Genomic DNA, 17,771 nt, shown 5'->3' with positions numbered 1-17,771 from the left:
TGTGCTGTGGCCCAGATGCTGGCTGACAGTAGGTGGGCTGTTTGCCATGGGGATGCCAGGTTGTGTTTTTGTTTGGCCCTCCTCTGTCCCGCCTGCCTCCCTCCCCTCACCCAATGGGGGGTCCAGGGCTCCTGGGGCCAGTCCCTGCTGACCAATACCCAGGTATGAGGTCTCTCAGTTTGGCTAACACTAGCCACAGGCCATAGGAGGTTAACGAGGTACCAGCAGGGACAAGACATTCAACCCTCCCATGGGCAAACTGCAAGCGATGAATGTATCTCAATGAAAGGCATGATTATGATATAATGTAGGTGACGCAGTAGTTGTAAAAAGTTGTTGGTGTAAAAAGTACATTATAAAACATATTACACTGGTACTCCGCTATCAAACACAAAAATCAAGTTTTGATGGAATCAATACAATTGTTGGATTATTTTGTGATGGCACAGTAAATACTTGTAAATATTCTGCATCTACAATCATTCACATATGGGCAGAACACATTTTCAGATCTTTGTGACAGAATATAAATATTTGCCCTCTAATAGTTTTTTCCAATGCCTAAAACAGATTTAGTTTATCAGTCCAGCAGCTGGATTGACAGGCCAAGTATACATGAAATATCCCTTTTCCCTATTTTGAAATACTTTTTTTAATTTATTTATTTATTTTTTTAAGGAAGTGTTCTTTCCTCCCAAACATGGTCTTTTGCCAGGAGCAGGTTGTGGTGATTTTTGCTTAAGCAATTTTTGTATTTCTGAGATGGGAGTTTTATAGGGAAGAATGGAGAATAGAGTGAGCCTTTACTGTATCATGAAAGTGCCAAAAGTTAACATTGGGAACGTTTTCCACTGCTGGAGATAACACTTGGTGAGTAAGGGGTGAAGTTTGATGCTGAGCTAGGACAGGTAAGTAAAAATGTCATAATGACAATGCTGACCAGCAAAAAGTAGATTTTCAAATGGCTCCTGAAATGTACTCTAACTTACTGTATCAAAGAGTAGCTGGCCTCATACTATAGTGTAGTCTTACTGCTATTTAAATATACTTTATTAAAATAGATTTAAAATAACTCTTACCCTAGATTAGCAGAGCAGCTAATCACTCTTCCAGGACGGTGTTTTGTTGGACAACTTTCTGCTGTGACAGACTTCTCTTCCTCAGAAACACCTGCTGTCCAAAATTCAAAAACTCCTGATTATACAAGAGCTCACTGCTCATGGAAGCTCACTTTGGTTGCATTTAGCATCATCAATACACATCAATACATGTATTGCTTCCTCTGCCCTGCTGATCAATAAATATATCAATGTGGTAAATGATTAAGATGGCAAAAAGCACTCATAATGTCCAGTTTAGCTCTGTCTCTCTTTGTGTCTGTTGAAGTGTGTGACAGATGGGATTGGTTGAGTGGGCCAAGTCATTGATTTGACCTTGAGATGGACAGATGAAGTGAACAGAAAGGAGAATAAACAACTGAACAAAGACCAATAATTAGACCAATAAATTGTTAAATGGACCCTGATTGGCTTCTTTAAATGAAAATTGGACACAGGATGTATTTTTTTAAAGCTGACACCAGGCTAATCAGAAACATTTTCACATTAGGTTGGTGGTTGGGTTTTTTTTTTCTTTTTGTTTGACAGAGACATATACAGAAATAAAAGCATTAGTAATCAGTTTGGGTTAAAGATTTTTAGACATTGGCAGAAAATGATATCACAGATATATAGAATGGTGCTTCTCTTTTTTGCATTATATGCTGTATTAAAAGAAAGCTCCCTAGACTGTCATTCTCCCATAAATATTTGATTCAAGCTATGAATTTTAAAGAAAGATTAAATCCCATAACCACCAATGATTCTGCAATCTTTGTAATCAGTTGTGGTCTTTAACTACAGACACAGAAGTGTGCCCTGTCGCACAATTCTTAGCCTTCAATTCGTCTCTGTAACAGCAGGAGAGACCATGACTTCATCAATTGGCCTAGAGACATGGGGAGGGCATATTGCCACAGACATTAACAAGCCACTTCACCTTTTTACAACCGCGGCCCCGTTTAGCTGAAATGCTCCCCAGGGCTATTAGATATCTTCGGATGAATTATATATCAGAGTCGAAGATGAAAGGACTCTGCGTGAGCCAAGAACATAGCTGTGGGACAACAAGAGGACCAGATACTTAAGCCCTGTCAGGCTGTTTGTTTTAGTAAGATCGCTGTGAGAAAATGGGAAAATTCTACTTACAGTAAAAATGGATAGGAATGGGGTGATTTTTTTTTCTTTTTGAAATTACCATTTTATAATTTTATTTTGGTGTATTTGTCAACACTGACCATGAGAAAAAAATGTTTTTTCATGCAAGCAAATTATACAGACCTAATTACACATAATCAGAAATGAGACATGGCCTCTACATAAATACCATAGTAGAGAGTCCATGGTTGGTATTGATTTCAGTCTTGTCTAACAATCCAGCAGCCTCACAGTCTGTTCATCTGGCATGTAGACTCCTAATTAGGTCTCTAACCTGCTGCTTGTTGGGGAGCATCAATCAAAACCTGCAGTCGGGGCCACTGAGGCCAGAGTTTTATCAAAATGGTATGAGACCGGCTAGAAAACGACATTTGCACTGAACTGGGATGGGTTCAAGTGAAAAAGAGCAGAGCAGAATTAGCTCGACTACTAATCCAGCACAGACGTTTTATTTAATCCCAAAATGGAGGCAGTGCCATTTGGACACATTGAGGTGGTGTAAGGGTGACTGGTCTGTAAGTCTACATGAAAGTAAATACTTTTTCAAGCAGATTGCAGACATTTTGATAAACTACACATACTTGGTGCTGGGGGTGGTGGATGTGGGTGGTGTACAGCTTCTTTCCCCTTTTTTTTCCCTCTTTAAATCTCCTTTACAGGGTTACCCAGAATCGAACCGTGACAGATCTGCACCAAGTTATTTTCCCCACTTGCTTCAGTTTTGCTCCGTCAGCTCATTCTGACAAAAACAATCCATAGAGCTGCAGCTTAACATTCCCTGACTCATTTGTTTTCCTATTATTAGGCCTGACTATTTGTTTAATTGTAAAAAAATAATAACGCATGCAATAAATAGTTTGGTCTTGCAGACTGGGTTGTGATTGGTTGCTTCAGCACACCTCTACCTGCGAGAAGACTCAACACAAAATGTAGTGACACACAATTAATGCTGAAATTAACATCTTGATAACAATAATACATTTAAAATATGTATATAGTTTTTATATCATTAATAAGTGGTATCTCTTCATAAACAAAGCTCTTGTCTCCTCCAGCTGCCTCTTCTCACACCTCTGCCCATCATACTTCCTCTCATTTCCATTGGTTGGTAAAATTCCTCGCAGTCTCCTCTCTCTCCATAAATACCGAGCATCTCTTAGTATTATCCGCATCCAACAAGATTACCCAGAGGAAAGTAATCAAAGCCGCTGCACACCAACCCTCAGCTCTGCCGATCAGAGACGTTTGGGGGAAAGAAAGACATTAAAAACCCAAGTAAGTCCCTTACTTCACTTTCGCTGTTCAATTTCTCGTTTTGAGTAAATTGTATTTAGGAGATTTTTGATCAACACTGAGAGCCAGCAGGAGCTGTGAAAGGCAGAGAGACATCAAGCGGGTAATTGGGGAGGCGTGTTTAAAAGGAAACTTTTCTGCCCCTTCCCTCTGAGGGCCGAGGAGCGTTCATCCGATTAATAACAGGACAGAGGAGCAGCACACCGCTTCACATAATACACTGTTGACCATGCACCGACTAGTCAACTTGTGGGCTGACTGATCACTCTAATATGTCGTACCAAAACGAAATGTTAATTTAGTATAAAAACTCAGAAATTATTCCTGCTCTCTAATTATATTAAAAGACGTTTCGTTGCTACAAATTTTGTTTGTTTGTTTATGATTTGTAATTTTGTTTAAAAATTAGCAAAATCTTTATTTTTGAACGAATAAAACCCAATATAATAATAATAATAATAATAATAATAATAATAATAATAATAATAATAATAATAAGACATGGGTGAGTTTGGGAAAGTGAGCTGTAGGGGTGGTTGTGTTGGGGTGGGGGTTATTTGGGGAGGGGGTGCTGGTTGTCTGGCAGTCAGCTGGTCTGATAAATACAATGCCAGTCTTTGTTTTATTTTCGTGACGCAGAAAATGAAGGAGGCCTGAATGCGGAGTCGTGGCTGGCGTCCTGTAATCAGGCCAGCGCGTGCCGTCCGGATTATCTCGTTAATTTCTTACAGAAAACAGAAGAAGAACAAGAAGAAAAAAATCTCTTGCAGCCAATAATAATTAATGGGCGGGTAGGGTATTTATAATTGAAGGGATGCAGAGCAAACGGTAGCCGGGGGTGAAGAAGTGACAGATTGAGTGGAGGAGTGTCCGTTATTGGCTCTATAAGGCCGAGGGGTCAGGCTGAAGAGGCGCGCACCCCGAGGTCCTGGGAACTTTATTCTACAGGTAGGTGTCACTGGAAAACAGAGAGGCCTCAACCTGCAACACATGGCAACGAGCCTAATTAGCTATTACAAAAGAAGAGTTGGTGACAAATAAAATTTTAAATAAACAAATAAACAATTTTTCATTTTTGCATGTCTTAGGCGTGTTCTTTAACTTTTCTCCAACAGGCCTTATCCTATGAATGAAAAAATAACTCTGAGTATTTCAAATGATATGTGACAGTATTTGGAGCACATTTAGTCATCAATATAAATTACTACCATATTTTATTCCTTTACATGTATGTAATATATCGATGGAAATGGAAATAATTAATCATAATTAGTTTTTAAGGTTACATCCTTTGTTTTCTTGCAAATGTCAGTGTAAAGTTAAACAAAAAAAAATGTGTTTTTAATAAGACGGTCACTCATCTATTTCGGGTAAATGTGGAGACTGTGAGACGCATTTTCCCCGTAAATCCTTTTTTATTTTTTCCTCCAGTAACTGGAAATAGATTTAGTGGCCATCTCCTTGTTTGTTTGGATGAAGATGAAGTGCTCTTCTAATCAACACTTCTCCACAGTCTCACCTTCCAAATCTAATTACCGGGAGCGATTCATTAGTGAAGGAGGGGGAATCCAACGAGGAGTGTCAACAGCCTAATATGTCAGCATCAGCCTTCACTTTGGGGGAATGCCTCCATGTTTCTAATTATTTGCTAAAGTTGTCCTTCGTATTTTAATGTCGTTACATTTGAATGTACAAGGGTTTTAGTGGAATCAAACAATAGGCCCCGAGATATAGAAATGAAAATGCTGGGTTGTATTTGAATGAGGGCTCAGTTTGCAGTATTGGCTTCTTTGTTTGTTCCCTTAAGTCTTTTGTTATCAGCATTACTTATCCGTCAACAGTGGGCTTTGTTTCTTCAAATGGCCCCCCAATCAGCTGTCCATTTAGCTTGGCCTAACCTGTGGGTAGGATATGCTAATTGGGAGCCCGGTTGGGGCCCAGCATTTTAACGACAATGTTTTGTTTTAGTGCTACTACAGGAGTGTGTTGGGGGGTGAGGAGGGGCGGGGTTACAGCAGCAGTGTGTGTGTGTGTGTGTCAGAGAGCGAGAGGGGAGAAGGAGGAGGAGGGGGTGATGGCGTAAACGCCTGTCAGCCAGACAGAGCATCCTGAGTCCAGCAGGGACAGCTGGGGGTCTCCGCTCGGCTTTAAGAGCGCTGCGTGTCCGCGGACGCCCACTTCACTGAAGCCACCGCGGTGCGTAAAGGCTGCGCGTAAAAACCAGCGGACACAGAACACCTTTTTTCTAAAAAAAAAAAAAAAACCCTCAACACTTCTGTTTTTTTTTATCCTGCTTCAGCTCATCCTGGCAAAGGTGACTGACCAAACGGAGACGCGAGAGGATTAAAACACTATTTTCTGCCCTGCTTTTTCGTCCTCCTCCTCGGTGCCCCCTCGTCCGACCGCCAGCATGATGTCCTATTTGAAGCAGCCGCCGTACACGGTGAATGGACTGAGTTTATCTACCTCAGGAGTAGACCTGCTGCATCCTTCAGTGGGATATCAAGGTAAAACAGACTAAAACGCCTAAAGGTGTCTGCCATTAGTTGCAATGATCAGTACAGATGCATCTGAATTATAAACGAAGACATATAGCATGAGACTTAAAGGCCTCGTCAAAACTTGTAAAAAAACACATTTTAATTTCTTTAAACTGTTTCGATAAAAAAGCAAGAAATCAGGAATTATTTCTGACGAATGTGGAGAGTTAGAGAAGCTGGTGTGTATTAATTGACACTGCCGTTCAGCCTTCAGGCCATTCCCATATTCCCATTTTAACCTCTTCTTCTTCTCCTACTCAGCAACTCCTCGTAAACAGAGGAGGGAGAGGACGACCTTCACCCGGGCCCAGCTGGACGTGCTGGAGAACCTGTTCTCCAAGACTCGGTACCCGGACATCTTCATGAGAGAGGAGGTGGCCTTAAAGATCAACCTGCCCGAGTCCAGAGTGCAGGTGAGAGTCCAGCACAAAAACCAACAAACAACAAAAAACCCCACCCAAAACATGGGTTATTAAGGGAAGCTCGGCAAATCTTAGTCTTCACCCCCTCCAACCACACACACACCCTCCAGGTGTCTTATTCAGTGTTTAATAAGACACTTTTTAAAAACGCTTTTTATGCCTTTCCCTGCAAGTCCCAGGTGAATTATGTGATTTTAACCCACTTTATAAGAAACAAAACTGATATTTTATGAATAGGCTCAAATGTGTCTATAGTGAAAAACTAATCAGGACTTGATATTCTGAAAAAAACAACAACTTTTTAAGGTCTGTAGTTAGGCTACTTTAACTTTTCGCCTCCCTGTAATGAAATTTGAATTAAAAATGTACAAACCCCCCCATGGCCCAGTTACATTCGTTTAAACTGTTTATTTCTTTTTTTCATTTTGTTTCAGGTGTGGTTCAAAAACCGGCGAGCCAAGCACCGCCAGCAGGCCCAGCAAACCCAGAGTGGGGTGCAGAGTAAGACGGTGAGCAGGCCGGTGAAGAAGAAAGGCTCTCCGGTCAGAGAGGCCAGCTCCGAGAGCGGAGCCAGCGGCCAGTTCACGCCGCCCTCCACCACCTCCCTGCCGGCTGTGAGCAGCAGCGCGGCCCCGGTGTCTATCTGGAGCCCGGCCTCCATCTCCCCGCTGTCTGACCCGCTGTCCACCTCCTCCTCCTCCTGCATGCAGCGCTCCTACCCCATGACCTACACCCAGGCGTCGGGCTACAACCAGGGCTACACGGGCTCCTCGTCCTACTTCACGGGGATGGACTGCGGCTCCTACCTCTCGCCAATGCACCACCAGCTCTCCGCCGCGGGCACCGCCATGAGCCCCATGGGCGGCAACGGGGTGTCCAGCCACCTGAGCCCCGCGCCTTCGCTCTCCTCGTCGGCGTACGGAGCGGCGGGGCTCGGCTTCAGCGGCGCCGCAGACTGCCTGGACTATAAAGACCAAACGGCCTCGTCGTGGAAGCTCAGTTTCAACGCGGACTGTTTGGATTACAAAGACCAAGCAGCGTGGAAGTTTCAAGTGTTGTGAGGGGAGAGAACGAAAAGGGACAGTTTCCACGAACTGCGGACTTTGCAGGCAGTTAAAAAAGAAAAGAAAAGAAAAGAAAATTCAAGAAAAAGAAAGAAAAAGATAGCCAGAGGTTGGAAGCAGCAAGTGCGGCGCTTCTCTAACTTCTACCTCGGGCAGAGTCGAGCAGGGCTGCCAGCCGGTTGTCTCACCGGTTGGGTTAACTTATTGAACATTCAGACTGACTTCTCCCCAACTTTGATCAAGGACACGGAACAAATTTGTTGACCAAAAGGAAAAAAGGATCAAGAGAGAAAATGATCCAAGCCCAACTTGGTTGAGTTTGAGGAATAGGTCAGGTTTTCTCCTATAAGCTCCTTAAAGGCTTCCCTCTCTTTTCTTTTCTCTTTTTTATGTTGTTGGCACGCTGAAGGACCCCTTTGATCAAAGTGTGGTGCATGAGTCTGTTGTAGAGTGTGTGTGTGTGTGTGTGTGTGAGAGAGAGAGTGGACAGCTCTGACATGAACGTGGATGCACTATTTAATTTATGAGAAATGTGTTAAAGACTAGTTACAAAAGACAATCAGTCCGTTTGCGTGTGCTCATAAATGTATCTTATGTGTTTTTTAATTATTCATATCCCCTGTTAGTTTACTATTATTATTATTATTATTATTGTGATTCTTTGTATTAGCCTACCTGTATGCAATTTTGCTTATCACCACAACCCCAGATGTGAATCTGATCATTTTATTTTTGTCTTTCAAGTCTTAAATGATAAATTATTATAAGGACACATTGGTTGAATGGAACAGGGAGTTCAGGTTAAAAAAAAAAAAAGAACAAGCCAGCAACAAGGATGGTCCATTTGTAAAGTGCGGTGAGAAGGCCACAAACACACTAAACAACAATAAAGACCACTTGACCTGACCAAACTCTGTGGCTGCATCTGGAGATCTGTGTTTATTCCCACACATCACACCACAACATGCCCTCATGTTGGAGCTCACAGTTTTATCTTCAGCATAAATCTCCTTGACCTACATTAAAAACTGTCGGTTGAGCCAAATTAGACCTGAGTTGTAGGAAAAGGTCAATCATCTGACTTGTGATGGTCACTAAAGTGTCATATATTTCACCGGCTGAAGTTGGTGCTTCCTGACACTCACAGGCCAGTGCCAGCAGGAATGTGAGTTATGGGAGAGTTATGTTAATCCCATCTGATAAAGAGGATAATCCAACATTTTTATTGACGGCTGCTCTTTGGTTCAGGGCCTGACTGAGGCCGGTTCACACGGAGAGATGTGAAACGAGCTGTGCTGTTCAGGAGTCCACAGGCAAACGTTAGAATCTGTTCAGGTCCATGAGCTGGACATATTTGTGACGATCACAGAAAACAGTCGTATGAATAAAGACCACACAGACTGAGATGATCGGGTTTTAAAACACGAGATGAAAATCCCATTCAGCATCTCGTTATGTTTTTCATCCGGTGTTGGGACGGGAGGAAGGATCAGGGACATCCTGGGACATAAAACCTTTCTGAGGAGTAGGAGGTGAGCTCAGGCTCGTCCTATCTGTCTCATTAGAAGATCTCTCGGGGTTCTTTGTTGTTCATTTGACTTAGCACCCGATGACTCACAATTAGAGACACACAAAATGCTGTATGTCTGCGTAACAGCAGTGCAAACGGAACTGATTCTGAACTGATTTATTTCCGTGGTGACACTCAATAGCTCTCATGTCTTTTTAATCAGGAGGGGAAATTGGCATGTTGATATGACAAATCACCCAGAAAAAAGAAACTCAAAATCTTCAACAACTCAAAAGAACACTCGCGGATTAATTGAATAAAGCTGCTGCAAAACTCCCCAGCTCATCTATACGGGCCTGTGATGGGTAGGATGTATTTTATGGGGAAATCCTTTATTTCCATTCAGTAGTTATAGATTAATAAAACAGTCAGATCCATCTGTCTGTAACGATTAGAGCTCTTAAATAGATCATTCGTTCTGGGCGGAAGAATCACAGTCACAGCCAGATAAAAGCTGCTCGTAAATCAACTGTATTTTCACAATCACGCCTCGAAATATTTCCTTCTCTCCATGCAAGAGTCATATTCACAGATTCAAAGATTCAGGGGGTTCTGCAATTAACGTCAGAGAGCAGTAAGTCAGTGTTCCTGCAGCAGGGGGACCCGGGGCCCCCCGAGTATCTATTCGGTTTTAATTAAGCACAAGCGGCACTAAAGGGGACATATGGATCCGGCAGACGCGCTGCATTAATCCTCTCATCGCGTTTGAGAATGTTGAACAATAATAATGATTTTTTTTTAAAAGGACAACAAAACAAAATAAAAAATGGAAGCCTCTTCTTGGCAGAACGATCGGTGGTTTTCCTCAGGATGCCGGCCGTCATCCTGAGGCAAACCACCGAGGGCTCCCCAGGATCAGACTCCAACAAGACCTGATCCCGTTAGACCGGTTACAGTCAGGAAACGTTTCCACCGAGCACAAGTTACATAAGACACATGAGTGACACATGAGTGTGTCTCTGTCACTGCGTTTAAACAACTGGACTCCAAAACTGTCATGGTCAAACAGACTTAGCCAGCAGGTCTAAAGCGCCTGGAGAGCCTTCTGTATGTCACAATAAGGTTTCAGTTTTCCGTCATTAAAAGCTTTTGAATTGCTCTTTTGTTCTAGATATTGTTATGTTACCTTTTAATTGTAATTTTCTTATTATATATTGTAGTCCCACTCTCACTCTATCTCTTTATTTTAATAAGATATTAATCTATATTTTGTGCCAACAGCAAAAATCTTTTAGATTCACGCCACAAATGTCTTAATATTTCTGTCAAACAGTGATTCAATAGAAAACCAAAGAAAAGCTCTTCTGTATTTATCAAATATTTCAGAATAGCTGGGATCAGCCTCAGAAAGACACATTCTGTTTTTACGGCTCTTTCTGTAGTCAGATTCAGTTCACCAGAACATGAATACATAATACTTTTTTTTCAGCAGACCAATACAACTGGGCTGTTGGGAGCAGAGCAATATGTCAGTTATTGTCTGGAAAGATGAAATGCATGACACAAAACATCAACGGATGCTTATTTATGAATTCAGGATTTAAAAAGGCCCATCAGGGTCTATTTAACTAGGCTATGCCATTATCAGCCGTGCCATGTCACTGACAGGCGTATGACTTTATTTTTACATGAACAAAGAATTAGTGAAAGTATCAGGGCAGCAGGGCAACACTCCCCCACATATAACTGCCATTTGGTAAAGTGGGATGCGGACCTGGTTCCTCTACAGCAGCTGCATGAAATATAAGCACAAGAACTGAAGAGAATTTCTTTTATGAAGAGAAGAACATTGGAGATAATCGGCCAATTTGTTGATGAGAGTATAACTGAAGACTATTGTTATGCATAAGTAAGTGTCCTACATTCCCAGAGAGACCTTGTCTATCACATATCAACACAGCAACACATACATAATTCATCTGCAACAACAAGTAATGGAATCTCATTTATATGGATGAAACAATAGTGTTTCTGTGCTCCTGTCAGACTGGCGGTTGAGGAGCAACGTTTCGTGGCCATCTCTATCCCTGTTAAGCCATGTAATGTTTAGAGTGATTTCATCTAGTGGATTACACAATTTGAGGAGATTAAACTCGATTCTGTCAGACGCACACACTAAATGTTGCAATATGACATTTTAATAACTTAAAGCAACACAAAAATGTCTTTTAATTGCTCCACTCAACCAGAGGCAGCTGAACTAATTATATTCATGAAATTTAATACATTTGCTTTAGTTTACTCTTGATGTTTTTTTTTTTGCCTCAAATATTGCTAACAGTATATTAATTTAGTTCCAAATTATACGTACATAAAAAAACAAGCAAACCACAAAAAAGAAGCCACATTTGAACCAGTTTCAGCAAACGAAGCAGAGCCCTGAGGAAAAGTCATTTATAACCAGTTTTTATTATAAATGTTAATTATATTGGAAAACCTCAGCAAAGGTGGAAATACTGCACTTCAATAATTGTATAGACAAAACTGCATTGTAGATTTTACTGTTGCTTCAATGCATAGACAGCATTTTACCATCATAATCGATCGACATGGGGCTGTTGTTGACTGCTTCACACGGAGTTCTACTGCTACACAAATAGGTTTTTATGGTGTCTCAATTTGTGTGTAATGTTGGACAATTTGACATCTTTGAACCGCCAGCAATCATTTAAATAAAAAACAAAATGGGAAGAGAGGAACTGAGTCTGAAACACCAGAAATGTGACAAGCATCTCCAGCTGGATGATGCAACTGTAAGGGGTTTCAGGCCAAATAATGGTAAAAATATATTTATTTTATGTGGATGCATTTTATCAAATGAGTCATGTATGTATGTAATGTAAAAGCTCATATATAGCTGTCAGATAAATGCGGTGCATTTCCAGCTGAAATGTGTTGGAGCAGTAGAAAATATCAATGGACTTAAAATGTTATTAATTGTAATTTTATATGTATTTAGTATTATATATAATTTGTGTAATTTTGTTGAAGACAATAAAGATCAATAAAGTGATGGTGTGTATTATATGAAGTATAATGGACTGTTTGACAATATTTCTCAATCATTCACTCCACTAGAATTTGTCAGGTGCCCAGGGACAGTTTGGAGCTGTTGTGCAAGAAATTGAGACTGTGTGGCTGTGATGTTTGTTTATTACAAGTTTTATTTGGCTTTCTTTCAAACATGCTTTCTAGCTGGACCTCCTGCCGGCTTCTTCAATAATAGTAGCCGCTTTCACCTTCTGTTGATGCTATTTTTGTATTGCAAATATGGTGCACTGGTTTTTCCCAGAGTCTTGTGACAAACCTGACACTGTTTGATTTCTCTCAGTCTTAGCCATCTTTTTGAACCCTGCGAGTAAAGAAACACCTTATAGAAATTCCACAGCAAGTACAGGCTTCATTTAAAATCAGAGGATTATATCAGATTTACCAGAATCTGCACATCTGTAATCTCCTCTGGTGATAAATTTATGTAGAATTAACTGATTTCCAGATTGAGCCTCTTTTAAATGTATGGAAACCTCATACAGACATTTCAAATATTCTGCTAAATGGCATTTTAGTAGTTCTATGATTTGAACTACCATATGGATGGAGGTGTAGACGTGAGCGGAAACATTAACAGTGCAAAGTTATTGTTATTTCATGAAAATCAGAGCTCTAAAAACACACATATGTTGTAAACACACACACACATACTCACACTCACAGACATAAAAGAAAGCTGATTACTGGTTTAAAGAAAATCCAGCATATGTAAAAAAAAAAAATAATGAAATGCCATTAGAGAATTAATGCTTTACATAAAGTTAATGCCTAGTTAATGTTTCTTTCTTCTTCTCGAAAAAAAAAAAACAAAACACACACACACACACACACACACACGCACCATTTAGCTGCAGGACCTTACAAACCATGGATTATGTCACCAGTGGACATTCAGCCAACAAAGCTCTCCTGCCCTTATAAGAACAGCCATTAGCAGGAAAAAATATTATAAATCTCTTTAGAACGGGAACAGATTACATGCATTTAATGGCCAAATTTACATCCATAAGCTGAAGCTAAAAGCATTTGACACAAACAAATGATTGAAGGGAGCTTTTTCGAGGAAGCTCCTATAGAGCACATATACGTGGATGAGCAGGCATATCTCACAGAAACTATAGACCACAAACATCAAATTCACACCTTCACTTGGATACCAGTTAATTCAGAAAACTTTGATCCAAACTGAGCAAACAGACCAAGACAGGCTGTACCTGATGTAAGCGTGTATAAAGGCATCAGTCAGTTCACATGGGAATTTTCTTATATGTTTTTTTTTTCTATTCAGAAAAACAATTTGGGTCACATCAGTTCCATCAGTTCGCCGTGTGGACATTTACAAATCCCAACTGCCAAACCATTCTTGCTCTGCTGTTACAATGCAAAGGTCAAAGATCAGCAGGGCCTCTTCTTGCTCGTCAGTCAATAGTACAGTGTAGTAAACATATGAACCAACATAAGAGTTCATCTGTAGTCCAATTAAAGAGACTTGGGACACAAACCAGGCCACATGAAGATGGCCTCCTAATTTCCACTGCTTTATTGTGCGTCCTCCTCACGCTGCCTCTTTTTTGGCAGATGGAGAGGTAGTGCAGGAGAGGAAGATGGATGCAGAGTTTGTTGACAGATGCCCCTCTCCCTGCCCCACCTCACCCCGGCCCACCTGTTAAAGGCGGCAGTGATCTCCTGGAGGCGTGCGTGTCTGTTTGTGGACGCATGGAGGGAGCTGGTGGCCGGCTGGCACGTGCTTCTCCGAGGAGATCTTTCCCCCAGTTATAAATCCTGTACCCGGCCTGAGTGCTTGCGCCTGTTTGTGAGCATTAGGTGTGGATGACTGAGTTCAGGTTTGTCTCTCTGTGTTTCCTCTCCCCCTGTAGTAAAACAAGGCATGGATGCCTTTCTTGGTCTCTGGATCAATCATATGTGTGTGAGCATGTTTCAGAGAGCAGGAGGAGTGTGCCCTCCCTGCACCCCCACAGCCGCCACACGCCTAGCCACCTGCTCTGGGATTAGAGAGCATGCGGATTACACGCGTCACAATGGAGATACACAAACACAAATATGCCCTTGGCCAACAATGGAAACACGCGCTGACCCACTGATCAGCCTCATCGCTTATCACTTTTAGCATCTTTAAAGTTTTCATAGTTTGGGAAATAATGGTTTCAGATGCAGAGCATGGTGTGGCGGATGACACGTATGTTTGTGTTGATGGATGTTTAGATGCAGTTTGTGCAGATGGAGCTCTAACTTGCTGAAGGGCTGTTTGTGGGACTTTATCAGTCTTCATATTCATCAGAATCAGAGTGTGATCACACCATAGATAGCATTCATTTGTGTGTGTATGTGTGTGTGCAGGAGGTGTTTTGCCATGTATGCTTCACTGTGACCCATAACAGATCTGTGTCCTACTTTAAACCATAAAACACTGTGACGTCAGACAACAACAGACGCCCCTGACCAAGACAGATCCTCAAAACACATCACTGTCAACAACACTATTGTGTCTGCTAGCAGTTCTTACATGTTATTCAAGGCCTCACTATAAAGAGGATTCACTAACTCAAAGGTCCATCTCCACACAAGAGACTAATCATTTCAAACATTATACAATACATGTCAATTTAATAAACAAAGTACACACAGCTTGCCAAAAAAAAACCTCTGCTGTATTTCACTATCTCAAACTTGGCTCAACAAGTTTTTGTCCCGAGTTTCCAAATTCATTTTTAGGAAATACATTAAGAGATGAGATGTCTTCATAGAAATTTTATCAATTCAATCCAAGACAGTGAAAATGAACCCAAAATGCTCCTAATGTGAGCAGCATAAATGGAAAAAAGTTGTTCTTCAAGAATTTACCCAAAGTTGTTTTGAATCCATAAAGTGGAAGTTACCATCAATTTACTTTTCAAACTATCTTCAAACACAAGAAAGTTGTAGCTTTATGGCGTGTGGAGGATGGTAGTGTAATTTCAGCAAGCGATTTTTCACATGTAAACAGGGGCATGAATGAAAAATGTCACAAGTTATGAAGTAATGGAAAGCAAGACCACAAACACCATCCACGGGTTTGAGAGTAGCCATCAGATGCTTGCATGTAAATTTAGTAGTCATCAGTGTAACACTTGTTTTTGTATGCATGATGTAATTCACGGCTTCAATGTCACCTAAAAATATTGTAATGACATGACTGAACTAAACCTATCACAGAAATTACAGTAAGGTGATGTAAATGGATGCCAAGATCCTGATGTACAGCCAAAAACTGATCTACAAAGCTCTGAAGGCTCAAGGACATGTTTCAAGTTTGACCGCCCTCCACTGGTTGGATGAACGGGGAAAGCGGGAGGAAGCAAAAACAGTGCCTGCGTGGAAAAAAATCAGTGATGGTGGAGAGATCCCCCTGTTCTTTGCCTCCTTTTTCGCCCCATGGGCTCAGTGGGCTTGTTTTGCTAATGACCCCATCCCGTTATGACCTCATTCAGTTTGCACTCAGTAATTGGTGGCACACTGACAGACTGTGGTGTCGGGGGAGGGGCTCACACACCAAGGGGAAGCAACCCATTGTAAACATTCCTCCCTGACAAATAAGGTATTGTTATTGATGATTAACGACAATGAGGGGTCCCCTGTGTCTGTGTGTGTGTGTGTGTGTGTGTGTGTGTGAGGTAAAGAGGATGATGACGGTGATGAAAGATGATGAAAAATTAGGCGTTTACACAGATTAACCTCAGCATGGAGCTAAGTGACAGTGATCCGATTTAGATAACTACATTTCTGTATGATACTATGTTGTTGATGATGATACTCATTCTACTTTCAGATGCAGAGACGACATTGTGCAAGGCACCCTCACCCACAATCTAAGGTGGTTGCAGATGGATGTGCCCTCTTGGTGGTGAATCTTTATTTTCTTTTTGCCACTGACATTGAAACAGCAGCTCCTGGAAATAATCTGTCTCTGTGTTCTTTTGAGCAATGTCTTCTCAACTACGGATATTGATAGTAATTTTTTGGGGGTCTCATCCCCATTACAGGTGATCTTTGGTGATGTAGTTGGCTCTGTGACGGTAGGCATGTGTTCAGTATAGGGAGGCCAGGCCATGTTTTCATTTTAAAAAGACATTCTAAAAGGAAAATTACCTTCACCAAAGTAGTTCAGTATTCAAATGCAGTTTTTAAAAGCACAACAGCTGCTAACAAAGAAAACAAGGTCGCCATTGTTTCCGAAGGTCTTCCCACCTCAGATCACACCACAACTCTGGAGTTTTCCAATTAAAATTGAGCCAAAATATAATGGTTTGGAACTAACACGACCACACTGCCTATCTGAGTTGCCGTTCAATGACGGTGGTGGCAGAGAGTGTGGAGAAGAGGACGCTCTGTGGGGGATGTGATATGTACGCTAGTGGTAGCAGAGGTTCAGGGTTGGGTTTTTACATTAAAGCAATGCCATAAATGGAGAATGTCACAAGTGATGAAGTAAAGGAAAGAAATACTGCAGACATCTACAGGCTGAGAGCAGCCATCAGATGCTGGTGCTTCCTGAGATCAAGGGCACCGTGGCCGATTTAATTTATCGACGATGCGCCATAGATCGTCTCCTTGCATGAGGCATATCATATGCATACGAAATTCCAGGACATATAATATCATACTATGAAACTCTCATATGGTTTAATACATTTAGCTGATAATATGTCACATGACTACGGGGATTTTACTTGTTATGGGGTATTTTTTACATCAAGGTGCTGCTTCATCTAAAGGAAAATCTCACAATGCTTTTTCCGCCACACGCTGAAAGGGAACATCTCAATATGCCGCACTAATGTGGTGGATATAGTTATTATCTATGACAGAAAGGAATAAGTTCCTGTCTATCCGTCACCTCTTTTCCCAAAAACTCTCAGATGGAGGCCTCTCTTGCATGGATTAGAGGTAAACTATTAGACTGGTAATATGGCACAAAATTAAAGCCTCAGGTGTTTTTGTATGTCTGTGTGTCTGTGTGCGTGTGTGCTCAAGTGTTAAGTGGCTCCATGTCTACTGTGAGAAATGCTTGGGGTCATTCATGGTTTTTTTTCTGATGTGTGTATCTACATGCCATTATTCAAATGAATTCACAGGGAACCAAGGGGAATGTGTGAGTGTGTGTGTGTCTGTGTCTATGTGTGTTTGTGCTAATAAATTACACTGACAAATTGCACCACCAATTGTGTGTCAAAAATAGCAGATGCAATCAGACTTGATTATCTTTTACTCTGTGTAATGTGTAATTACACATCATGTGACTCTTATTAATTACAAAGCTTCTCTAAATGAATTAGCACGTGGTGTGTCTCCTCTCTGTGTTCCTATTTGCAATTTGTCCAGTTAACTAAATGTTCTGCTGACATTACATGGTGTGTGTCATGCAGGTGAGCGCTGCAGGTGAGCCTTCCACCACTGTCGCAAACAAATACAACAACAAACAACAACACTCAACGACAGGTTTGTGCTCGAAACAAACAAACAAACAAACACAAGATGTGTGTGCATGCATTTATTAACACCCACACATGCAAACACAC

General features: G+C 41.3%; 1 protein-coding gene across 1 annotated transcript; it reads left to right on the top strand.

Annotated features, from left to right (window-relative positions):
• Window positions 1–5,958: 5,958 nt before the first annotated feature.
• LOC115037824 (homeobox protein OTX2-like) lies at window positions 5,959–7,571 on the top strand. Its single transcript, XM_029496575.1, has 3 exons — window positions 5,959–6,055; window positions 6,350–6,501; window positions 6,945–7,571. Exons 1-3 carry the CDS (start codon window positions 5,959–5,961, stop codon window positions 7,569–7,571), a joined length of 876 nt encoding a protein of 291 aa, XP_029352435.1.
• Window positions 7,572–17,771: the final 10,200 nt, after the last annotated feature.

The sequence above is a fragment of the Echeneis naucrates genome, chromosome 24, assembly GCF_900963305.1.
Source record: "Echeneis naucrates chromosome 24, fEcheNa1.1, whole genome shotgun sequence".
Lineage (NCBI taxonomy): Eukaryota > Metazoa > Chordata > Actinopteri > Carangiformes > Echeneidae > Echeneis > Echeneis naucrates.
This window is presented reverse-complemented; position numbering and strand designations above follow the sequence as displayed.

What these genes read in the sequence shown, in the direction of transcription:
- LOC115037824 (XM_029496575.1), top strand. Translation starts at nt 5,959, where the DNA reads ATGATGTCCTATTTGAAGCAGCCGCCGTACACGGTGAATGGACTGAGT. An exon ending in TCCTTCAGTGGGATATCAAG is followed by an intron (nt 6,056 to 6,349) that starts GTAAAACAGACT and finishes TCTCCTACTCAG; the next exon opens with CAACTCCTCGTAAACAGAGG. An exon ending in TGCCCGAGTCCAGAGTGCAG is followed by an intron (nt 6,502 to 6,944) that starts GTGAGAGTCCAG and finishes ATTTTGTTTCAG; the next exon opens with GTGTGGTTCAAAAACCGGCG.